This window comes from Arachis ipaensis, chromosome B2, assembly GCF_059453495.1.
Source record: "Arachis ipaensis isolate K30076 ecotype BB chromosome B2, ASM5945349v1, whole genome shotgun sequence".
NCBI classification, from domain to species: domain Eukaryota; kingdom Viridiplantae; phylum Streptophyta; class Magnoliopsida; order Fabales; family Fabaceae; genus Arachis; species Arachis ipaensis.
In genome coordinates this window covers 105639719-105666161 of record NC_142437.1, presented here as the reverse complement: position 1 = coordinate 105666161, position 26443 = coordinate 105639719, and the positions used below count along the sequence as shown (strand labels likewise).

Below are 26443 nucleotides of genomic sequence, written 5' to 3'. Positions count from 1 at the left end.
TAAGGAGTTTGGAATTTTGCTTAGGAAAATGCATGGTGGTGAATTTGCCATGATCTTTTGAGTGTGTATGTGGATGCCATGCGTCCACGACTTGCTATGTTTCGGTGCTTTTTCGGCATTTTATACCGGTGAATGGATTCGGTGTACTAAATTACTATTTTGCCTTAACAGATTCAATTTTTAAAAGAGGTAAATGATAATATCATATTCTCATTCTTTAAAGATGATCTCAATTTGACAAAAGGAAAGTACGAGGAGTTAATGAAATATTTGTACAATACAATGAAAGTTTAGTAAGTATTAGAGATATAATTATTAGTGTTATTTTTTATCATTAGCAGAAGTTTTTTGGGATGAATGGTATCATGACATGGTATTAGAGCTCTAAATTTGAAAGGTCAAGAGTTCGATTCTTGGTGAATTCAAAAACTGTTCATTTTGACATTTTGTAACTCAATAGCCCATTGTACACATTGTATAAATAGTCTATTGTCTCTCTAGACCATTGACTCAAACATGTTGAATCCGTCGGACCAACCCGATAAATCCGCTAAAAAGGCGAGTCGGGTTAGGATTTGGAGTCCGCTAAATAAATTTGGAGTCCGCTAAATAAAAAAAAATTATCAAATCCGTACTGCCAAATTGGCGAATTTTTGTGGGGTAGGACGGTTCGTCGGGACGAAAATTTTTATTATTATTATTTTTAATTAAATAAAAGAGTGATTACTATTATAAAATTAATAATTATGGAATTTTCAAACATTTTTTTTGTTTTTATTTTTATTCTTCTTTTAGTTATTAACTTTATTTATTTTATTTTACAATTTCGTATATTTGCTCAAATTATGTGATTTATTTTTTAAAATAAAAATGGTTCTATTGATAAATATTATTTTGAACAATTTTATTGAAATTAAAAATTAAAAAAAAGACAGTGAAAAAATTTATATTATAATTTGACTATTTTTTATTTATATTTAATTTTTTAATTATTATTTTTGGTTAATTTTAATGAATTTTATTTAAAAAAAAATCAAGCGGACTAGTCCGCCGACCCGCCAATCTGCCATAAAGTGGGGCAGGTTAGCATTTTGAACCCATCTTAGTTGGTGGGTTAGCCGGCCCGTCCCGTTTATGGAGTGGAGCGGGACGGACGGGCCCGCTTTGCCACCTCTACAAATAAATACACGAATAGTTTGACACCTATAAAAAAATTACACATTTTGCTAAATTAAGATTATTTTTTAAGAGCAAAAATGTTATTTCGGGTATCATTTTGTCAAAATTTGAGGTATTTAAGGGATAAAACAGTAGTTTATTCGCTATGGACGTTTGTGATATGAATAAATGCTATGATATTGATTATTGTCCTAAAACTAAATTAATCGCTATGTAATAATATATATTTGGTATTTATATAAAAAAAAGTTATTTTTTATTATAAAAAAATTAAAACACTAATAATATTAATAATGACCAATTTAAATAAATTTTGTAACCATGAAAAATTATATTTGTTTGATATTTTTAATCAAACGTCAATTGGTGGGATACGTGGTTAGTTTGGTTTTTCACATGGCAAGTATTTTTTAAGTTTCGCTTAATGCACATTTCAACGTGGTATTATCGCTTAATTTTATCATAATGACTCTATATGTGTTTCTTCTTCTTCACAAGTGTGTGTGTTTTTTAAGAAATTGAAATCCTAGTTATTAAAGTCTGAGAAAACTATTTCGAATGAGCTAGTTGGAGAAAATTACAAACTCAGTTACATGTAACGTGAGTTGCAGCGACTCTAAAAGTGTTGGATCAAAGAGGAAAAAGACTAAAAATCTGGATGAAAGATGTTACTTGTAACACCCTACCACACAGAGCTTTACACCTAGAATGTAAAATAGAAGTGGCTAGGCGCCACGACCTCTAAAAAATAAATATATACATATAATAGCAGAAAGAATATAATAAACTAGGAGCCTTGAAAAATAGGTGGAACAAAAATCGCAAAAATAAAAGCGCAACGCTCAAGAAACGTGATTACTTGCGTGCGAAGAAACCGAAAGACAACGAACATAGTGTAACAGAAACTAGGGATAGAGAGCAAAAAATATACATAATAACAAGCTCCTAACTCAGCCTGCGAAGTCAAGGCTGGCCGGAAAATATTTACATACATATATACATATCCCAAAGCCCAAAATACATAAATAAAACCCTAGCTCTCCATTATCCTCTAAGAGGAACAAAATAACAAGTCAATCGGAGAGAGTTAAGTATATGTATATACATAAGCTATATATCAAAATAAACCCAGGAACTACTCCGCTTCAGAAGTCCAGACGCCTAGCGAGGAACCTCTCGACCTGCATCTGAAAAACACAACACAGTATGGGGTGAGAACCGGAGGTTCTCAGCATGGTAAAGGTGCCACTCACATAATATATAAGGTCCTGGAAATGCCAGTGGCAATCCTAGAACGCCGACACTCAAATTGTAAAACTTAAAGAACTAAACAGAAACCATAAATCAGGGTGGTTCTCTAAGGCTTTCTAAACTAAATCAATTCCTTAGATCTAACCGGAACTTAAATAGAATCTTCAATCTCTCAGCCTTTCCTCCGTTCCTCCATTTCCGGTAATTACAAAGACAAACAAGCAGACAAAGCAAGCACATGTAGAATACAGATAATACAGATATCAATTATGACAGTTAGCATATTATAATCAATTAGGCAATCTCAATCACTGCACATACAAGCAATACATACAAATGCATATGATGCATGCCTATCCTATGCCTGTTGATATCAACTGTCGGTTACGTAGCCATCCCAACATGTTCTCAACCTCAAAAATACACCATGGAGAGAATCCCCAAGCTGACATGGGGAAGAGAACGCCCCCAAGCTCAATAATATCCATGGGACGAATCCCAAGCTGACATGGGGAGAAGAGACAAAACCCCAAGCTGACATGGGAAAAACAATACCCCAAGCTGACATGGAGAAAACAATACCCCAAGCTCAATGTTATCCATGGGACGAATTCCAGGTTGACATGGGGGAAACAACACCCCAAGATCAACAACCACGGAAAAAATCCCAGCTAACATGGGGAGACAACGCCCCAAGCTCAAGTTATTCAATCGTTTCTTACAATTTATCATCTTCAATTTCACAGTGATTCATATCTCATCTCATCATTCTTAATTATTTAACACCATTAAGTGTCTCACACATCATTATCAATGTCCCTTTACTCTCTTAATTACCTCATATACCATTCTCATCAGATTTATCGATCAAATACCATCTCCTCTGATCACTTATTACCCTTTTGAAAGAATCTTTCTTCATCTTCAAGTTACCACAATTTCCTAACTTCATTCTATGACTAGGCTTACTAACAATATTTAGACTAAAGAAATGAAAATAGAAATCTAGAGGTTCGATTTTGAGCTTTAAAACACAAAATCTGTTTTTGCTGAAAACAGGGCCACGCATACGCGTACGCGTCAGTACGCGTTTAGGCCAAGACACGTACGCATCCCCTGATTACGCATATGCATGCAAACCAGGCAGTAGCATTTGTCCGCGAAGGGGGTATATGCGTACGCAAAAATTCCATGTCACGCGTACGGGTGGGCCATGCATACCCATGGACATGCGTTTCTCCAAAAATTTCACTAAGTTTCAAAAGCTGCAGAATTTTAATTTCTAACCTCACACTTTCGACACGCATAACTTTTTCGTTTTAAATAATTTTTCATCCGTTCTTTAAACGGTATAAGCTTCACAGACCTAATTTTCACATAAAATATGTTTGAAATCATTTGGGGGTTCGGAAGCCAAGTTATGCCTCGCCGAAATTCGGCCAAAAACCTACTTTGCACAAAAAGCTCAAACCTCAATTTTCACAAAGACTAAACTCAATCCCACTTTCTTTACTCATATTCAATACAACCACACACCATTTAAAAATGCCAAGACCTCCACACCTTACCTCAAACAAGTATACCTCAATATACACATCATCTCATACTAAACATTCATTACCTAATCAACAAGATTTACCAACAAACCACCACAACCTTACCTTCATTTTCATACATTAGTAAACCTCATTAATTTATCATTTAGGATTCCAACACCAATATCAACAACAAACCACAACCCAACCTTGTTCAAGATATCCAAAATTTAATTCTCAATACACTAAATCAAAGGATTGAGTAGGGTTAATGGTACTTACCATACCCAAAGACCAAATGAACCAAACCCAACCAGTTCCGCAAGTTAAAACGAACTTAGAATACCAAAATTGATAAAATCTCAACATAGAGGCTCACAATTTTCGAAAATCAAAGAGGTAATAGAGACACTAAGGTAAGATTGAAGCTTACCTATGAAATTGATCTGATAGAATCGTATAGCTCGACGTGCTGGACGTGTGGTCACAAACAGTATGACAATCGGAACTCGGAGCAAGAAGTTGTGGTGGTTTGAATTTTGATTAAGGGTTTGGAAGTTTTAATGTTCTTCCCCTTCCCCCAATTGGTTGCAGCATGGAATTGAAATGAGGAAGAAAGGGAAAGATGTGTCCCTTAAAGGCTAATGGGCTGAATTGGGCCTTGGGCTCGGTTCGCCCGGTTTGGCCCGTTCAGCCCAATCTTGGGCCAAATTCTTTAAAATTAGTGTCAAAATTTATATTTTATTTATATCCATTACATTAAACTATTAAATCCCATTTTTAATTTTTTTATTAATAATTAATTTGTTGATTAGTTATTTACTAATTACTCGGAGTTTACATTACTGTGGGTTGAAAGTGGTATTGTTAAAGTCTAGTTCCATGATAAATCCTAGAAGAAGTTTCATCTGTTGTTCAAGGTAGGCAGTAAGTAAAATTTGGTTCTTGAAGTTTTGTTAGAAATTGAGATTTTGTTTTATGTTTTTCTGCACATGTTTACTGCTTCTTCGTTTATTATACGGACAAGACTGTAAATATTTTACTTGGGTGAATGGGATTGAAAGTGGGTGAGAAGTTTTGGCGAGATCTGTGATTGGGGCAAATAATGAACTTGATTTTGTCGACACTATGACCATAATAGAGCTACCTGATGAATCTAACATGAAAACGTAGTTATGAAGATAGGGAAGATTAAGAAAAAAATGAGAGAAATTAGGGTATGGGTTTTGTCAATTGGTATAGGTCGTGTGCTGTGTTTTCTTACAATTATGTTCCTAGTATTTAAAATATAGAATTGAGGTTTGATTTATTCAATCTCTTTTTCTGGGTTGAGGTGAATTGAAATAAAATTGCAATATTATCTTAAAACTCTTTGTGGATGTTTGCTTTTTTTTTTTGACAAAAGTAACCCGACAAGTTTGCATGTGTCAATATATCTGACCATAAAAATTTAAAAACTTAACAAAAATAACCTTTAAAAATTTGAAATTCAATATAGCTACTTATATTTCAAAAACCAAACACCAATCTAACCTTGACATGCAAGAAATATATATAAATTGTGACAATTACAAAATGATAATTTTTGAAATAGAATTAATGTAGGACAAAACTAAATATATGATAATCTCCCACTAACACAGTAAACATATAAGTTTATGCTAATTGATCATAGCTATTTGATAAACATAAGTATCAAAACAAACATAACTATTAGTAATATATATGTAATGTCTATATAATAGTACCAAATCACTACAACTAAATTCTCAAAAAGATTGAAGTGTACAGGGTCTATATAACAGCCATATATAACTGCATTTAACACTACAACAAGAAATCCTTAATCCAAGCCATTTTAGGTCTTAATTAGGTATGGAATTACTACTACCACTAGAGAATCTATTTGTTAGTGTTCCAAGTCTTGGAGTCGGCATAAATCGCATGAATCTCGTAGCAGTTCCAGCACTAGCACCATGCACGGTCTCTTGGCTAATAATAGGCCTACTTGAGGGATTGTTCATTGAAGGAGACCTCATGATGTTGAATAGAGCTGGAGAAGGACTCTTTGTGTTCTTCTTTTTGGGTTGGCTTTTACTATTGGAAGGCCTATTCTACATTGAAGGTCTAATTGGTGGTGGTCTTATAAATGCTGGATGAATTAGAGGTTGGTTGTCTTGAGGAGGAAACAGTGGATCATGGTTTAACAAAAGGGGCATGTTTGGTATCACCTAGTTAGAGAAAAAATAATTGCAATAATAGTTAAAAACTATAAGGTGTGAAAGATAAAATAAATGACATGAAAAAGTAAACCATGAGAAAATAAAATGGAATAATTGGAGCCACCATAAATGGCATTGCAGCAAGTGTTGTTGGGACTACTGTTGGTCCTGCATCTGGGGCTGTTGCTGGTCTTACTTCTTCAACTACAGCCATGTCGTCTTTCTTCTTCTAACATGTTCTACTATTATGTTTAGTCTAAAATAAAAAAACAAGTTAGGATAAATTTTAACATGGTATCTATATGACACTAACTATAAATAGTCATGCACTAAGATCATATTTGTAAATTATTTGTCCATATTTTCACTAGACTCTATGAGGATCTGGTTGTGTGCTCTGGTGCATCATTCCTTTTATTTTTCTTTATCGTTGGTCTTCCGCTTGGCCTCTCGTATGCTAGTGGTAAAATGTTTGCATAGTCATGCTTTTCCCAAAACTCATTGCTAGGAACAGGTTGAATCAGGAACTTATAGTTTTGTTGTACGCTCTAACAGTCAGCTAATTGTTCACATATTTTTTGGGTCTTCTATTCTGATATGCTAGAGCATCACAAACATATCGACAAGGGAGATTAATTGCCAAAATTTACAGCTGCAAGTTTTCTTCCCCAAGTCTATGTTGACCTTAACCGGCAAGCATTGAACTTCAAATATGTTACCAACTAAATCACTTGTTGGGAACGGCCTCTAACGGTTGCTCTCTCTCTTCTTGACATCCAATGTGCTCTGCTAAGCCGGAGTAATCCTGCCCATATACCCAAGGTTGTCAAACTCGCAAGTTTAAGTAAACTCGTGGAGCTGACATAAACTCGACTTGCGAGTTAACTCGTAGACTCGTATGAGTTCACCTGTTATGAAGTTTATATATATAATGTATATTTACTCATTCTAACCCTTCAAAATTAATAATATCAATCTTAAAGCACATAATAAATTAAAATAGTAGTATACATTATAAAAAATACTTTAAAATACACATTCAAATCCTCCATAATTATTCTTATACAAATACAACATAGAACACACAAAATTAAAAATTCTAAATATGTAATACTAAATCTTTAATTGAACATTGAACAATATCAAATAATCAAATTAACTCTAATCAAAATAATTAATTGCTAATCAGCCATGAATGGATGAACCATCTGGCCATTTAACATAAACGATAAGCAATAGACTCAAATTAGAAGCAATAAAATTTAAAAAGAAAAAAAATAAATCAAGAAGCAAAGGCTAAAAGAAAGGGCAAAAGACATACACAAAATAGAGGATACAGAAGAAAAGAAGGGGCAAAGTCCCAGCAATAGTAGATCGAAGACAAGGGTGCAGCAGTAGCACGAAACGATGGCGACAAAGAGTCATGGATTTCACGACGGCACAAACCAGAGCAAAGATAGAATTGTAGGAGAAGTAGTCAAACTCGTGAACGGTGATAGCACGATGGAGTTGCGGATAATGGAGATGTGAAGAAATACAAAGCAGAGGGTAGCATAGGTAAAATTCACAAAGACAATGGCGCAAATCAGAGAGGAGGTAGTAGACGTTGGCGAACAGCAGCAGCTCGACGGGGAACGACGACTGCGACAGAACATGGAGAAAGTGAGACTTGAGAGAAACGACGCAGATGAGTGAGTTGTGAGTGTGTTTTCTTTCATTCTTTGGGAGTGTTATCGTAACCCTAATAAAAAAAAGTGTATTTTTGGTTTCAAAATGACCTTTTTTGAGCAAAAATGAAGAAAAACACAAACTCGCTAACTCGGTCCTAGACTCATGAGTTTGTCCGAGTTTGACCGAGTCTAGCCGAGTCTAGCCGAGTTTACTCAGGATAGAGTCTATGGACGAGTCAAATCGATTCCATATCTAAATTCGTAAACTCGTACGAGTTTACGAGTTAACTCGAGAGTTTGACAACAATGCATATACCCCACCAATGCGTTCTTGTTCCTTGCCAAGATGCACATAGTGTAACATCTAATCTCTTCAAGCATGGTGATAATTAGCTTGCCCCTCATCTTTTTTCTATAACCATTGGACACCTCAGCATTGTTAATTTGTGATATTATTGCTCTTCATCCACTCGCTAAAATGTGATTGAGTCCATTGAGAAGGTTGAATTCTCTAGAGATGCTCACTAGTGTGAGGGTTCATCTTTTTAACTCTATCCATGGTAGCATCGAATTCCTGGGGAGTCATGAGTTTTGCACAACTGAACAATGCTACTTTGAAATCCTTATCATTCCATTGCTTAGCAAAATTTTGTCATATATGCTTAGAATAGAATCTATGATGCAATCCTGGCATAACTTCCTGTAGAGTAGGTATAATATAATGGCCTAGTTTTCGGTAAAACGGGACTTTTTCCTGAAGAAACAGAAATTTTCTAGAAGTTCAGTGAAGCAAGCACCTCCAATATACAGGCGCTGCATCATCATCAAGCAAGCAAGTACCTTCACTGCACAGGCATTGCATCATCATCAAGTAAGCACCTCTATTGAGCTAAGCAAGCATGTCGACTAAATCGTGAAAAGTTGTGCTTTTGAGCCACTTCGACTAGGAATTTCAAAATTTTGATTTCTGTGTTAGACTCAGTTTGACGAGCCGAACCCGAATCTTGAAAAAAATAATAGTATAATATTATTATATTATTATTATTTTACCCTCTTTAGTTAAAACAGAGATAAATTTAATAATATTATAACCGGGTCTGAAATCTACTAGTACGGGGTAATGCCAGCACTCTCCGATGAGCTTAACTATGTTAATACTTCATCATAGATCTTTTATCTCTGAGATAATCATGTTACTAGTGTCATTTATACTAGTAGCTCATATATTTTAAAAAATGGTGACAGAGTAAAAGGAATCGACTCAAAAGAAGAAAAACTAGAGAACATGAGATGCTCCCATAAGACAACGTGACAAGATATACGAATATGTCGAGAAATAGGATCCCAATAACGATAACCCTTATGGTTAGAGCCATAACCAAGAAAACATCACATACGAGCCTGAGGTTCAAGCTTATTGTGTTCATGAGGTTGAAGAAGGATAAAACAGACACAACCAAAAACACGAAGAGAGTTGTAATCAAAAGAAGTATGATAAAGACGCTCAAAGGGTGTAGTGTTACTAAGGATAGAAGAAGGGAGTCTACTGATAACATGAACAGTAATAAAAACAGCTTCACCCTAAGTACGCTCAAGACAGGAAGAGGAAATAAGCATTACACGAACAAAGTTAAGAATATGATGGTATTTACGCTCAGCTCTGCCATTTTGTTGAGAGGTACCAGGAAAAGAAAACTCAAATAAAGTACCCTGTTCAGCGAGAAAATTTAAAAGTTTAGAGTCACGATATTCCATAGCATTATCGCGTCCAAAGATTTTAATGACCTTTGAAAACTGAGTTTAAATCATAGTGGCAAAGTTAATATAAATCTGAGGCAGCTCATGATAATTAGTTATCAAATAAACCCAAGTAAAATGTGAATAATCATCAATAAAGACTACAGAGTATCGAGCCCCTCCCACAGTAGCGGTGGGAGCAGGGCCCCAAACATCAGAATGAATAAGATAAAAAAAAGAGAGCAAGCAAGAGAGGAATTATTAGAAAAAGATAAGGCATGTTGTTTTATAGTTTGACAAGAGATGCAATTAAAAGACTCATTTTGAACTTGACCTAAAACACTCGTAGACATAAGAGGACGCGATTTTTCTAAGGAGCTATGGGCAAGACGGTAATGCCACGAGTGAAGAGTAAATAGCACAGAGATTTGATGTAGAGGAAACATGAAAGTTCTCGAGCTCAAACAATCTTCCGACCTTATAATCAGCCTCGATGATGTTTCTCGTCCGACGATCCTGCACACGATAACCAGAAATAAAAAAATTGACATCAAAACCGAGCTCAAAAAGTTGACCGATAGAGATAAGATTAAAATTTAATTTTAGAATAAAATAAGTATAAGGAAGATGAATATTGGATTGTGAAATAAATCCTTGATGTGTGGCATGCAAGGGAGAACCATTAGCAGTGTTGAAAAGAAGGTGCATTTGTAGTGGTAGACAACGACGAAAAAAGATAACGCAGAGGAGACATATGATTAAACAACCATAATCAAACCATTTAGAATTACCTGGAGGGGGTGGAAAGAGCAGCAGAGGTATTACCAGAAAAAGAGAGAAGTTGCTTAAGGAGAGATTCAATGTTTGATGGAGAGACAGAAAGTGGGTTGAGAGAGGTAGAATTGGTGAATTCAGTAGCAGTAGCAGCAGTAAGAGCAGGCACATTCTAAGAGTTGTTAGGACGAGTTTGATACTTTTTCTGATCTGAACGTGGTGGTCTAGTAAGACAGATAGTAATCAAGTGACCCGAGAGCTTACAATAATGGCAAAACAGTTTCAGGTAATTAGGGCCAATATGACCTTTTTGTTTGCATTTACGACATTCAATAGAGGGACAGTTGGAGAAGGAGTGCCCAGGACGGTTACAGTTTCGACAGAATTTTTCCTTTCTATTAGTGGCAGCAAACACAGTTTTACTCTTAGAGCGAGTCAATCCCAAGCACGTTTCGTTATACTTAAGGCGAGGAAGAGCATCTTCAAAACTAGGCAAGGGACTTTGATGAAGAAGAGAAGTCCTAACCGGCTCATAGTCATCAGTAAGTGCCAGAAGAAAATGTATAAGACGTGTTTGGTTCCGATAATCCTCATATACCTTAGCATCAGTGGAATATTTAAGAACAGGCTCACAAGAGGTTAATTGATCCCAAATAACTTTCATCTGAGCAAGAAAATCAAAAATTGCTTGGCCACGTGCTTGCTTAAGGCTATGAAGCTTCTTTAGCAGTTGGTACTGATGAGACCGATCAGAAATAGTGTAACGCTTTGCCAAATAATCCCATACCTCTATAGCAGTTTCAAAACGTCCAAATTGTAAATGAATGCTGGGAGTAGAAGTGTTGCGGAACCAAGTGATAATCTGGTGATTTTTACTATTCCAATCTTCCAATTTCTCTGCAAAGTCTTTCTCAACATCATCTTTGGATTTGGAGGGCCCATCTTTGGATTTGTCAGTCATTGTTGGCTTAACAGGACAGACAATATCACTAGTCACATATCGCCAAAATTTTCGACCTTTAAAAAATTCTCGCATAGCTTCAACCCAATGAGCATAGTTTGAGCCATTAAGGATAATAGGAATAGGCTGAAAAATATTCAGTTTCTCCATAACAATAGAAACAAAGGCAAAAAAGAGAAGAAACTGCAAATTCGGGGTAGAAAACGAAAAAACAGATGGCAAAATCGGAAAGATCTCACCAAAAACTTTAGAGAGAGTCCCACTATCTGCCACATTAGCGCCACGTCAGCAAGGAAGGACACGTGGCACCGCGTGATTGGAGGAGGAGAACGCGTCAGCGTTGACTAGGCGAGGAGGTGGCATGCAGGTCGCGAAGCGGGTCGGGCAGGCAGTGCAGATCCGTGGAGCATCTGATGTGACGCTGAGCCGTTGATCTGGGACTCTGGAGGTGTTTGGAAGGAGGAGAACTTCAAACGAGCAGGGAACTTCAAGCGGCGCGTGGCGGCGCATCCGGCAGAGTCCGGCAGTAATTCTGGAGGTGTTGAAAACTTCACAACGAGACGAATGCGGTGGTAATGGCGGTGACGAACCAAGGATTCAAGAAAGAGTCGAAAAATAAGGACAAAGTACTGCCGAAGGGGACAAAACACAAGAGCTAGAAACCAATTGTTATTGGAAAAAAAAAACCTATGCTCTTGGTACCATATTAAGAACAAGAGAGTAATTTGAAAAAAGTGCATTTGATTATTATTTAGTGTATTAAAAAGCACAATGTAAATGGATATATATATGCGCTAGAAGAATTAAAGTAATAATAACATAGAATCCTGTAATTAATATATAGATATGTTATATAAATGTAAATGATACTAATTTATCTAAATTGATTTTAATGATTTTTTAACATATTTTATTATTATTTCTAATTGTCAATAAATATAAATGATGAATAATAAAATAATAATTATAAAATAAAAAATATATTTTAACATTAAATAATAAATAAAAAATTAATTTATAAATAAAATTAAATAAAAACTATTTAATAATTATAAAAAAATTAAAAAATATATTTTATTATTAAAATCATTTAATAGTCTAAATATTATGATCTTGTCAAATTCTTTATTCTGAGAGCCAATCCAAAAATTATTTTAAAGCTTAACTCAACTTAAAAAGATCAAGTATCAACTCTACATTTAACTTTCGTAGAGGATTGAAGCTCCAATGGTTTGAAAATGATAAGATTATCAAATTAAATTAGGGAGAATACTAGGAAAAATACGAACTCCTTTTTTTCCCATTTTACTCCTCCTATATTCAGTTTTAGTAGAACCAAAAATTTCAAATCTCAATGAAAATTTGCCCGTTTATCTTTGACCCATTTGAGAGAGAGAAAGAGATTGCCTCTTTTCTGAGCAAAAACAAAAGAGGGCCCCACAAAATTAGTAGAATCCAGCTAAGTGCAGTGATTTACAATTCAAAATTTCAAATTTCAAAAAATCCTCATTTTTCCCTCACAACAAAACAAATAAAGAAATAATAACGTTAAATAATTATAATTCCTTCTAACCCAAAATCCAACCGTTGCAACTTGCAACAAAAAAAAAAAAAAAAGACCCAACAAAACTTTTCACTTCTTTTTCCCTATAAATCACTGAAAGCTCTCTCGTCCCCACACACACAACCGAAAAACCCTAACTTTTTCTTCTCATTTCTCTTTCTTTCTCTGTGTCATTTCGTCGAACAGCTTCAATACACTTCCGAAAATGCGTGAGATCCTTCACATTCAAGGTGGTCAATGCGGCAACCAGATTGGTGCCAAGTTCTGGGAAGTGGTCTGCGCTGAGCATGGCATCGACCCCACCGGAAGGTACGGCGGCGACACCGATCTTCAGCTCGAGAGGATCAATGTGTACTATAACGAGGCCAGTTGTGGCCGATTTGTTCCCAGAGCGGTTCTCATGGATCTTGAACCGGGAACCATGGACAGTGTCCGGTCAGGGCCGTACGGTCAGATCTTTAGACCGGATAACTTTGTGTTCGGGCAGAGTGGTGCTGGGAACAATTGGGCTAAAGGGCACTACACGGAGGGTGCCGAGCTTATCGATTCGGTTCTTGATGTTGTGAGAAAGGAAGCTGAGAACTGTGATTGCTTACAAGGTATGTGTTCTTTTTTCTTTTTCGCGTGCTTATTCTTATTTTTTTGAGTCAAGGTTGAATCTTTTGCTTGTTTCGTTGACCGATTTTGAATTCTCTGACTTGTAAAGAAATGTTGAAGATTTCGCTTGTTCTGCGGCTGGTTTTATTTTACTTTTTTGTTTATTTTCATTTTCGGTGATTTGGTTTTAGGTTTTGAAATGGTAATGGTTATGTGCTTTCTGATTTTGGGTTTTGGTTAAAGATGGCTTTTCGTATTCCGATTTTCTTTTTAAATGATTATGTTTTTGAAAGGAAGCTGAATACTGTGTTTAGGGTTTGTAGGTGATGGATGTGATTTCTGTTTTCTTAAATTAAAGATGGAAACTTTGTATCTGATAATAAAATGGGGATGTTCTGTTTGCAGGTTTTCAAGTGTGCCATTCTCTGGGTGGAGGAACTGGGTCTGGAATGGGTACCCTGTTGATTTCAAAGATCAGGGAAGAATACCCAGATAGGATGATGCTTACTTTCTCAGTCTTTCCATCTCCAAAGGTTTCCGACACTGTGGTTGAACCCTACAATGCTACTCTATCTGTTCATCAGCTTGTTGAAAATGCTGATGAATGTATGGTTCTTGATAATGAAGCCTTGTATGACATTTGCTTCCGTACCCTCAAGCTCACCACACCAAGCTGTAAGCTTTCCATCAGAATCCCTTTTGAAATTTGCATTTCCCAATTGCTTTTAGGTTTGATGTATTAATTGTCAATGTTGGTTTTAACTTGAATTTGATTGTGTCTTGTGCAGTTGGTGATTTGAACCATTTGATTTCGGCAACCATGTCCGGTGTCACATGTTGTTTGAGGTTCCCTGGTCAGCTGAACTCTGATCTTAGGAAGCTCGCCGTCAACCTCATCCCCTTCCCTCGGCTTCACTTTTTCATGGTAGGATTTGCTCCTCTCACCTCTCGCGGTTCTCAGCAGTACAGGGCCTTGAGTGTTCCGGAGCTCACACAGCAAATGTGGGATGCCAAGAACATGATGTGTGCTGCTGATCCTAGGCACGGAAGGTACCTCACTGCCTCCGCTATGTTCCGGGGAAAGATGAGCACAAAGGAGGTTGATGAACAAATGATCAATGTTCAGAACAAGAACTCGTCATACTTCGTCGAATGGATTCCAAACAATGTCAAGTCCACTGTATGTGATATTCCCCCTACAGGATTAAAGATGGCCTCAACATTCATTGGAAACTCCACCTCAATTCAGGAGATGTTCCGAAGGGTGAGCGAGCAGTTCACTGCTATGTTCAGAAGAAAGGCTTTCTTGCATTGGTACACAGGGGAAGGCATGGACGAGATGGAATTCACAGAGGCAGAGAGTAACATGAATGACCTTGTTTCGGAGTATCAGCAATACCAGGATGCCACTGCTGATGAGGATGAGTACGAAGAGGAAGAAGAAGATTACCAGCAACATGACATGTGATTTTGATCATCAGTGAATGCGGTGACCGCAACATCCTGTTGCCGGAGGGATATAGTATACTGTTCCGGCTAGCACTAGTTTACATTGCTTAATATCAAACTATTTCTGGCTTTTGTTAATGTTTTTCTTAATATTTTTATGTACTCGTTGGTAGAGAAGACAGTATATTAAGCAACTATTATTTTCGAAGCTATCCAAATGTTGCATGTTGCTTATTATTTTTCTTTATCGGACTCACTCAATCACCAAAACGGTTGAATGGTTTTTGTATGACCGACAAGCGATTAGTATCCTTAGATTTGAAATGCTATTATTAATAAATTGGCACTACAAAATATCAAAAAATGCTGTTAGGACTTAGGAGTAAGGACCAGTCTCTTGTGGCGCTATTATCAACTACAAGCTTGCGTGTAGCATACGTTTACGGACCGACCAGAGTTGAAAGATTTGATAGGGTTGGAGTTTAATTTAATTGTGGCATTATCAGTTTGGTGATGCATATTGTGTGTTAACTATATCGTTATATTTAGGTGCTTATACATTTTTGATAAATTAGAATAACATTTTTATTATATTAAATTTTTTTTTTGAAAATTAAAAGTAAAAAGATTCTATCTTACAACATTTTTTATTATTATCAAAATTGTATAACTATCATAACTAAAATAATAATAATCACCGTATTATAAAAATTCTTTTTTTTTATAAGTTAGCAAAATCAATTCAATAAATATACCGGAAAAATTCAAAATTTTAATTGGGTAGGAGGACCAGTGTCCAACATGGTCGCTAGCTGATGGGAGGTACCATATATTATACAAAAAATGTGTATAAATATTTGGTTCACCCGTAACATGGTTTTAATTTTATATTATAATAATTTGAGTATAAACTACAAAGCCTAGATGAGCTTTTTGTTTCTATTTTTTTTATTTCTCCATTTTTATAGTCATTAAACAAAAAAGGATTAATCTTAGTGTTGTTATTATAATTTATAATTTTTTTTTGTGAAAGTCTTATAATGATACCTGCATTTGTTTTTGTTAACATAACTAAATAAAGTATGATCTGATCTTACTGGCTCTGTATGTGTTTCGGTGTTGGTATTTGTCACATATTATGATAATAATGCTACATTATTTATATATTATTGATATGGTCATAATAAATGAGATATAACTCAGGTGAAATCCGTTACAAACTCGTCCACTTATGAGCTATAACTCGGCGCGGTCCGTTATGAGCTCACCCATTCATGAGCTATAACTCGGTATAATCCGTTATAAGCTCGTCCAATCATGAGTCATAACTCGGTCAAATAAGCGTTTCCACCATAACCGATGATATAACAGTATATGAGAAAGAGACGTTATTCACCTTTTCATAAACGACCTTAATACCAAAAGCATAATGGAAAAATAGCCTACAATATAAAGCAAGGTAAAGTGTTCTTTTAAGATTATTCGAACAAGATAATACACTGACTTAAGTTTCGGAGTGCCTTTGCAGGTACACTTCCCCTCCTCTTCATAGCTCGTACTTTCACACCACAACACAAAGGAAAAGCTCGGACTCAAGAGTTGGACGTTCAGCCTCTGAGGACATAACTCGGTTGTCACCTCTATTTCGCAAGCAAGATCAATTGGCGCCCACCGTGGGGCCGAAGATATAGAATTTTCTTTTTTGGTCCCATTGTTTTCGCTCGTACTCATGGCTGACGTACCACCTCCTTCACTATCCGAACTCATGCGGATGGTAGCCGAGCTACAACAAGCCAATCAACGGATAACTGACGAAAACCAAATAATGGCTGCTCAAATTGCTGAACTGAACCATGTTCGGATAGAACATAACGACACTCATCACCAGCAGCTAGAGGATAATGAGCATCATTTCCAGCCCTCTCATGTCTCGGAGACTATCCGAGCTGATGTAATTCATCCCGAGGATGAAAAAGAAGAGTCCGATGAACTTGTAGGACCCTTCACGGAAGAAGTGATGAACTTCGAATTGCCAAAGAGATTCACCCTGCCACTAACCCTCACACCTTATGATGGGCTCGGAGACCCGAAGAAATTCCTCAAAAAGTTCCGATCAATAATGATCGTCAACGGTGCATCCGACACTGTTTTATGCCGTTGTTTTCCAAATTATTTAGACGGTCCTGCACTTGATTGGTTGTGTACTTTGCCTGCAGGTTCTGTTTCGCGATTTCAGCAACTGGCCAAGCTGTTTGAAGAACACTTCGCCGGGTCCACAATATATCTGCATGACTCTGACTATCTGAACACTATCAAGCAGGGGCAGAACAAAAGTCTGAAGGACTATATGACTCGCTTCACCAAAGTCGCCATCAGTATACCCGACCTCCATCCCGAAGTCCATTTGCACGCAATCAAAAGCGGCCTCCGACCTAGAAAGTTCCAAGAAACTATTGCGGTAGCCAAGCCCAAAACCCTGGCCGAGTTCCGAGAAAAAGCCAAAGGGCAAATCGATATCGAGGAGCTCAGACAAGTTCGGAAGTCTGATAAAACAAGCCACAGAGACGACGATAAAACTCCAAATAGTAAGAAAGATTTTAAACTAACCCCTCGTTTTGACTCTTATACGCAGTTTAACACTAAGCGAGAGGACATCATCAAAGAGATTTTAAATTCAAAACTCATCAAGCCACCAAGAAAGGCCGGCACCTACCAAGACACTAAGAACATAGACAAATCCAAATAGTGCCTTCCACCAGAAGCACGGCCACTCCACTGATGACTGTGTAATAGCAAAGGACCTCTTAGAACGCTTAGCTCGGCAAGGTCATCTCGATAAGTACATCGGAAGTCACATCCAAAAACGTTCCACACTTTCCAGGAACGAAGATTCATCAGAACAACAGTACCGAGGAAGAGAGAAGGTAGCGGCGAACAATTATGAAAAGCCACGAGGAGTCATTAATTATATTTCAGGAGGATACGCAAGTGGAGGTTCTTCAAACTCGGCGAGAAAAAGGTCATTCCGAGCAATATGCTCGTTAAAAGGACCACAAAACGAAACAGAGAATCCAACACAACTACCGCAGCTCACATTTACACAAGGAGACTACAACTCTAGAATACAGAACTTGGATGACCCCATAGTTATAACTCTTCAGTTGGGAGATCTACTAGTCAAAAAAGTACTGCTGGATCCTGGAAGTAGTGCCGACGTTCTATTCTACTCAACATTTCAAAAAATGAAGCTCAGTAACAACATTCTCCAGTCAACAGGGGGAGATCTGGTCGGTTTCTCAGGCGAACGGGTCCCAATAATAGGATCAGTGTGGTTACAAACCACATTGGGTGAGCATCCTCTTTCAAAAACTTGTGATATTCAATATTTAGTGGTAGATTGCTTTAGTCCATATAATATTATCCTTGGTCGCCCTTTCTTAAACAAGTTCGGCGCCATCGTTTCTACAGTTCACCTGTGTGTTAAGTTCCCTTTGCAGGACGATCATATCGTCACAATCCATGGAGATTATAAGGAAGCTCGGCACTGTTACAACATCGGCATGAAGTTCCAAAATTATTCAAAACAGCAAGTTAACAATGTCGATCTCACACACAATAGCTCGGCATTAGCCGACCTAGATCCAAGAACCGACTTTCAGGAAAGGCCAACTTCATCCGATGACTTACAGAAGGTCTATTTCAACAATGACCCAAACAAGTTCACTTTTGTAGGTAACTCAATAAGCAAAGAGGAACTAAACGCCATCACCACCTTCCTACAACAGCAAGCCGACCTATTTTCATGGAAACCTTCAGATATTCCCGGCATAGACCCACAAATCATCAGCCATAAACTAGCTATAAACTCATCTGCGAGATCTGTGCAGCAAAAGAAAAGAAAACTCGACGAGGAAAAACGAAAAGCGTCGTTGGAAGAAACACAAAAACTGATAAGTGCCGAATTCATCAAAGAGATCAGATTTACCACCTGGCTCGCCAATGTGGTTATGGTAAGGAAACAAAACGGTAAGTGGCGCATGTGCGTCGATTTTACTGATTTAAACAAAGCATGCCCAAAGGATTCGTATCCTTTACTATCCATAGACTCTTTGGTAGATAACGCTTCTGGTTACGCTACCCTAAGTTTCATGGATGCCTATTCAGGGTGCAACCAAATACTTATGCATCCCTCTGATCAATGTAAAACAGCTTTTATTACTGACTTCGGAAACTACTGTTATAAAGTTATGCCTTTTGGACTAAAGAATGTATGAGCAACTTACCAACGTCTTATGGATAAAGTTTTCGCCAAACAAATCGGCAGAAACATCAAAGTTTATGTTGATGATATGGTCGCCAAAACAAAAGTCGGCAGTAACCATATTGACGACTTAACAGAAATATTCGCCCAGATACGCCATTACAACATGCGCCTGAACCCGAAAAAATGCGCTTTTTGAGTACAACGTGGTAAGTTTTTGGGATTTTTATTAACAAACAGGGGCATCAACGCAAACCCGGACAAATGCCGAGCAGTTTTGGACATGACAAGTCCTAAGAATATAAAAGAAGTACAACGCCTCACAGGAAGGCTTGCTGCATTATCAAGATTTGTACCTTGTTTAGCTTCAAAGTCTAATCCTTTTTTCCAAACAATTAAAAAGAAAAACAAATTTCAGTGGACCGACGATTGCGAAAGAGCTTTTAACACACTAAAAACAACTCTCTCGCAACCGCCGATTCTACAAAAGCCCCTCTAAGGGGAAGATTTATTTCTATACCTATCGGTTACTGATTGGGCAATAAGCTCGGCTCTTGTCACAGAAAGAAGCAAAATTCAGCAACTAGTCTACTTCGTCAGCAAAATACTCCACCATGCCGAGCTTAATTATCCGAGAATAGAGAAGCTGGCCTTAGCATTAGTCTTCTCAGCACGAAGACTCCGACTTTATTTTCAAAGTTATGTCATCAATGTCAGAACAGATCACCCACTACGACAAGTACTACACAAGCCCGACATTGCAGGGAGACTTATAAAATGGTCAATCGAGCTATCTGAGTTCGACATCAGATATCAGTCCAGAGGAGCAATAAAATCGCAATTTTTAGCCGACTTTGTTGCAGAGCTTACACTACCATCAGAAGATGACCACACAAAACAATGGACCTTGTACATAGATGGCTCATCCAACAAAGAAGGATGCGGCGCTGGAATACGACTCGAAGCCGACGATGGTTCCATCCTCGAGCATTCCTTACACCTATCTTTTAAAGCCAGCAATAATCAATCCGAGTATGAAGCCCTGGTCGTAGGACTTCGGCTTTGTTTAGATCTTCAAATACACACAATCAAGGTATATTGTGACTCCTTGTTGGTTGTGCAATAGGTAAATGACCTGTTTCAAGTAAGAGACCCTCTTCTATCTAAATATTTACTGTTAGTCAAAGATTTAATTTCACAATTTAAAAAGTTTGAAATACAACACATACCAAGAGAACAAAACCAAAGAGCCAATATTTTATCAAAGCTCGGCAGTACTCAGTCCGAGATATCTACATTACATCAATTTACTATAAAATCTCCCAGTGTTGACCTGACAAAAGTGCTAAGTGTTACTCAGGAAAGTGATTGGCGGACAGATTTCATAAATTATCTACAAACATCCAACATTCCAGACAACATTGGGAATGTCAAAAGGTTCCGAAGACAAGCCACCTTTTTCACATTACTGAATGGAGCCTTATACAGACGAGGATATACTCGCCCTTTACTCAAATGCCTTAGCAGCTCCGAAGCCGAAATAGCACTATCGGAGGCACATGAGGGGATCTGCGGAACACACACAGGAGCTCGGAGCCTAGCCTCAAAAATCCTCCGTGCCGGCTTCTTCTGGCCATCACTAAAACAAGACAGTCAAAACAAGGTTAGGACCTGTATAAATTGCCAGAAGCACGCCCCAACCATCCACACTGTTCCGACTTGTCTATGGATCTGAAGCAATGATACCACTAGAAATCTCCCAAAGCTCAATTAGGACACAATTCGATGACCATGATCAAGCTCAGCGAGCCGAGTTAGACATCATTGAAGAGATCCGAGATATAGCCACACTCAGACAACGCGCCGCCCAGCAAACAATATCTCGGCGCTACAATAAATCGGTCAGAAGCCGAACATTCGATAAAGGAGACTTGGTCGTTCGAAAGACAGAGCTCGCGCGACGTCCACCATCGCATGGCAAGCTCGCCGCAAATTGGAAAGGGCCGTATCGAGTTACACAAGTCCTCGGCAACGGAGCATATAAGCTAGAAACCCTAAATGGTACAATCCTACCCAACACTTGGAATGTATCTTCCCTAAAGAAATTCTATAGTTAAAAACTCAGGGACAGGCTTGTACTCTTTTTCCTACTACCAAGAATTTATCCCTAAAAGGTTTTGCTTGGAGAGGTTTTAACGAGGCTAGCCTACCTGAACCTTTGTATCCAAAGGATTGCCAATATTACTATGTGAATACAGTCTATTTCACTCTTTCTTATATAACAACTTTCTCACTATATCATTCCTTTGATTGCTTTTACAATAAATATCATAAGATACAGATTTATCTATGATTTCAAAAAGACGAGTATCCTCGCCTAATTTCAATCCGAACATTAAAGGCAAACTCTAACAGGGATATTCTTAACGGAACATTCCCATCAATTACGCAAAGGCCTCTCAAACATTTAAAATCCAAATTGGCCACAAATAAACAACAAGTTAAACAAACTCTATTAACAGCCTACAAAATAGCAGATAATTGTTTAGCAAATATCAATAAGTCTTCGCCAATAAAGTCCTCAAACAAACATAAACAGCACTAAAACAATTACAATAATATCTTAAGCATTCTCTGCCTCATCCTCGGCAACGCCATCATCCTCAACCATTTTACCATCTCGGACAATCTTCCCAGGGTCTATCTCATACAGATCAGCATCAGGCACAAGGAACTTCGCCTGCAAAGATGCCCTCTCAAAACCCTCAACAAACGAATCTAAAATCTCATCACCCTTTTTCTTCTCCATTTCTTTAAGCTTCGCAGTTACCTCAATCAACCGAGCTTCCATGCTCGCCAAGTTAGCTTCTTTCTTTTTCAAATCCTCAACATCATTAGCATAGTTCTCTTTGGTCTCCTTCAATTATTTTTCAGTTTCAGCCAACTTATTCTGAAGTTCGGCAACAGCACCTTTAGACTTACTCAACTCCTCTTTCAACAGCAAAACCTCATCCTTCTCCACCAACACCTTTTTATGCTTCAGCTCTTGACTACGACCTAAACTAGCTAACCTTAAACCAACCACCTACAAACCACAACAAAAAACAATAAAATATATAAGTAACTCCCAGCAAACAAAACAACCAAAACACAATTACAAGACATTACCTGCATATACTGACCAACAGCCATTTCGCCAACCTCATTCGCCAATGATACATCAGCTTCAGACTGACAATGCTCATCGGCAACAGCCATATAGGGATACTCCTTCCCCCATACAGATATACCCTCACTATGTTCGGTCATTTCATGCAGCTTTTTCTGATTCACAACAAAAGCTTGAATCTCCTCTAAAGAAACCCCTTGTTCCTTCTCGCTAGTATCCTCGGACACATCGACCACGCTCGATTTCCTCTTCTTTGCAATCACCTTCCTCCGCCCCTGACGAGGTTGACTAACTTCTCCAGCTCCACCACCTTTTTCGCGATTGGACGACGACACCTCTTTCTCCAAGTTCTTACTTTTAAAACGCGACCTAAGTGAAGCAGCTGACACCACCGAGTACTTACCACCTGCAAATTCAAAAAGCAAAACAGCAGCTCAGTAAGGCTCAAATACACAAGTAAATCACTAACACATATACACAACTCACTCATATAATCTACCACAGCAGCCCTATTTTCCTCCCACTTTAACAATTCAAACATGGAGATCAAATCTTTCTGATCAATTTGTTCCACCAAAAACTCAATTATACACACATTCCTCGGAGTTATGACTTCAGCCCCGAGTATATTCTGGGGTTCCGAGCACCACCAAAGGAGAAATCTCTCAGCCAAGAACTCGTCAATATAAAAAAGAAACTCTTTTTCAACATTCCTCACTTTCACATACATCTCCTTAAAGTCCTTGAAAGAAGACTTATATAATTTGAAGATACCAAACCCAGGAGTACTGTTCAGATTAACCCAACCCCCTTTCCAAACTCCCTTAGCTTGAAACAAAGAAAAAAAATAAATCTACAGACGGATCCTCCTCAAGAAATTCCATCAGTATTTCGAAACAACGCAGAAACGTCCAACCATTGGGATGCAATTGTGAAGGAGCACAGTTTAGTTGCTTCAAAATTTGACATTCAAACACTGTAAATGGCAGCCTCACCCTCAGTTCTTCCAACACACAGCTATGCATATAAAAATACTCAAACCCCTGCCCCCTATGATAAATCATATCCTCACTACTGCATGGCAGTAACTCCACCTGAACCCCAGACCCTGGCCTCACGACTCTGCCAACATCAACCTCCTTCACAGCCGCATCATCCCGAAACAAAGACACCCGACCCTTCACATCCTCACTAACCCAGTCATAGGACCAATCAATCTCCCTTTTCTTCTCCTTCTCAAACCCCATAACCAAACCCAGAACCAAAAGCAAAAGCAAAGAAGGAAGAAGAAGACGAAAAATTATAAAATAAAATAAAAACCATGCATACCTCTTTTATTCATTCTGTTTTCAAAGGAGAAACACCAAGGGTCAGGGATAAGCAACTCAGTTCCCAAACCATTCACTTAACCACATTGTAAAGGTAACTGCTTCCTCAATCACATCAAACGGTGCATTTGCTTTGGGAAAATAAGAGACTTTAATGATCCACTACTCTTTCTCTCTCCTCGCCAAAAACAACAACACGACTCCCTACATCTCAAACATAAAAAATTTTTAATGAAGTAAGTTGAACTGGGGGCTCACTCAGCAACCTGTCTCACCGAGTTATAACTCCTCAATAAGCTCAACCTGCTTCATTAAAAACTCTCCACAGGCCAAGCTTGGGGGCTGTGATATGGTCATAATAAATGAGATATAACTCGGTGAAATCCGTTACAAACTCGCCCAGTTATGAGCTATAACTCGGCGCGGTCTGTTATGAGCTCACCCATTCATGAGCTATAACTCGTTATAATCCGTTATAAGCTCGTCCAATCATGAGTCATAACTCAGTCAAATAAGCGCTTCCACCATAACCGATGATATAACAGTATATGAGAAAGAGACGTTATTCGCCTTTTCATAAACGACCTTAATACCAAAAGCGTAACGGAAAAATAGCCTACAATATAAAGCAAGGTAAAGTGTTCTTTTAAGATTATTCGAATAAGATAATATACTGACTTAAGCTTCAGAGTGCCTTTGCAGGTACACTCCCCCTCCTCTTCATAGCTCGTACTTTCACACCACAATAGAAAGGAAAAGCTCGGACTCAAGAGTTGGACGTTCAGCCTCTGAGGACATAACTCGGTTGTCACCTCTATTTCGCAAGCAAGATCAATTATTATTTTTATATAAACAATAATTTATACTCATACATACAAACATTTATACATATAAAATATATAATATACATTTATATTTATTAAATTTACACATAGATTAACACAGTTTATACCTATATTTATTAAAAATAATTTGATATTTTTATTGGCTAAAATTGTTAAAAATTACTAGCATTCAAAATTTTTTATTATGATAATAGTGAATCTTAAGCAAGTAAAATATTATCCATTCCAACCAAAATAAGTAGTTTAATATTGTAGAGAATGATGACTTTGGAGAAGTCATATAAGCAGTATAAATAGTATGAGCTAGTGTGAGACTCGGAGATTACGATAGATTGATAAATTTGTGATTGAAAGGGTTTCTAATACAATTCTGTTTTTCTCTAGTTTTTGGGTGTCAAACTATTCTCTCCTTACTGCATAATTGTGCAGGTCTTGTTTCTCTTTGGTCTTCAACCCTAAAATCTTCATGAAAAATTATTTCCATATCATCAATGTTTCCCTCTGCATCTAATGCTTCAGCTTCTGTTCTGATTTTTTGTATCCAATTCCTTTATGGTTGTAGGCTATGAAAGACGAACATGTTGCATTATTGGCAAACAAAACTTGGCATTTTGTCTATCCACCACAGAATGCAAATGGATGTTTGCAATCAAGCGTGGCCCTGATAACTCCATTAAAAAATACAAGGCCAAACTTATTGCAAAAGATTGCCACCAAGTTGAGGGTATTGATTATACACAGATTTTTAGACCCACTACCATTAGCGATTTCTAAAGGGCGATGCTTCCGCCAATTCGATTTTAATAAGTATATATGACTCCTCCCCTGGCTTATATTCAGGTGCAAATGGTATGGTATGTAAATTAGACAAGGCCATTTATGGCTTCAAACAATCCCCGAGAGCTTGGTTTTTAAAACTTCAATCTACTCTACATACTCTTGGTTTCTCTACTCTTTTTGTTAGAACAACTTCTGCCTCTACTATTTACTTATTAGCCCATGTTAATGATATAGTCATTACAGGTAGTAACAACAGTGAAATAGAAAGTATTATTGCTAAACTACACTCTATTTTCTCTCTTCATGTTTCTCCAGCAAAATATGTGCATGGCCTTTTAAAAAAGGCTTGGATGGATTTGTCCAATTCTGCCTTCTTTCAAACTTACTGCTCAAGAAAGTGACAGTTTTGACAGTTCTGAGATAGCATATGCGGCAAACCGGGTTAGTCAGTTTATGCATAATTGGACAGCTGTTAAGAGAATCCTTTGAGTCTTTTCAGGTAGGACTATCCATAGTCTCCAATTTTCTAAGAGTTTTTGCTTTTGCAGATGCAAACTGGGCTGCTCATTTAGATGATAGAAGGTCTACTAATGGTTATTGCAAATTCCTAGGACCTAATCCAATATTCTGGAGCAGCAGAAAGCAACAGGCATTAAGCAGATCTTTAACAAAAGCTGAATACGGGTGCTTGGTAAAAGAAGTGGCTGAGTTTATATGGATTCAAAAATTGCTTGGAGACCTCAACATTACAAGTCCAACAGCTCCGATTGCTGTCTGAAAATCCTGTCTTACATAGTCACAATAAACATTTTGAAATGTTAGAGATAGAATCACAAAAAGATTAGTTAAAATAGTTCATATTCCTTCTCACTCTCAAGTTGCAGATATTCTCACCAACCCCTTTTCTGTCACAGTGTTTAATAATTTAACTTACAAACTAAGGATTTCACATGCTGCAACCCTTAGTTTGAGGGGGGTGTAGAGAATGATGACTTTGGAGAAGTCACCTAAACACTATAAATAGTATGAGCTAGTGTGAAACTCAGAGATTACAATAGATTGATAAGTTTGTAATTGAAAGAGTCTCTAATACAATTCTGTTTTTCTCTGGTTTTTGGCTT

At 37.5% G+C, this 26443-nt stretch overlaps 3 protein-coding genes and 1 long non-coding RNA gene across 4 annotated transcripts; 3 read left to right on the top strand and 1 right to left on the bottom strand.

Annotated features, from left to right (window-relative positions):
* Positions 1 to 10540: 10540 nt before the first annotated feature.
* Positions 10541 to 11479, bottom strand: LOC148575107 (uncharacterized). The gene has a single exon (XM_088506059.1). The coding sequence runs from the start codon at positions 11477 to 11479 to the stop codon at positions 10541 to 10543; it is 939 nt and encodes a 312-aa protein (XP_088362185.1).
* A 1351-nt stretch (positions 11480 to 12830) lies between these two features.
* LOC107625663 (tubulin beta-2 chain) lies at positions 12831 to 15151 on the top strand. The gene is made up of 3 exons (XM_088503678.1): positions 12831 to 13492; positions 13896 to 14165; positions 14279 to 15151. The coding sequence occupies exons 1-3, from the start codon at positions 13099 to 13101 to the stop codon at positions 14956 to 14958; spliced, it is 1344 nt and encodes a 447-aa protein (XP_088359804.1). The 5' UTR covers positions 12831 to 13098; the 3' UTR covers positions 14959 to 15151.
* Positions 15152 to 16668: 1517 nt separating this feature from the next.
* On the top strand, positions 16669 to 19213 carry LOC148575106 (uncharacterized). Its single transcript, XM_088506058.1, has 2 exons — positions 16669 to 17570; positions 17686 to 19213. Exons 1-2 carry the CDS (start codon positions 16669 to 16671, stop codon positions 19211 to 19213), a joined length of 2430 nt encoding a protein of 809 aa, XP_088362184.1.
* A 5661-nt stretch (positions 19214 to 24874) lies between these two features.
* LOC107628454 (uncharacterized) lies at positions 24875 to 26443 on the top strand. Its single transcript, XR_001617796.3, has 3 exons — positions 24875 to 24971; positions 25105 to 25763; positions 25871 to 26443. It is a non-coding gene; the product is annotated as an uncharacterized LOC107628454 (long non-coding RNA).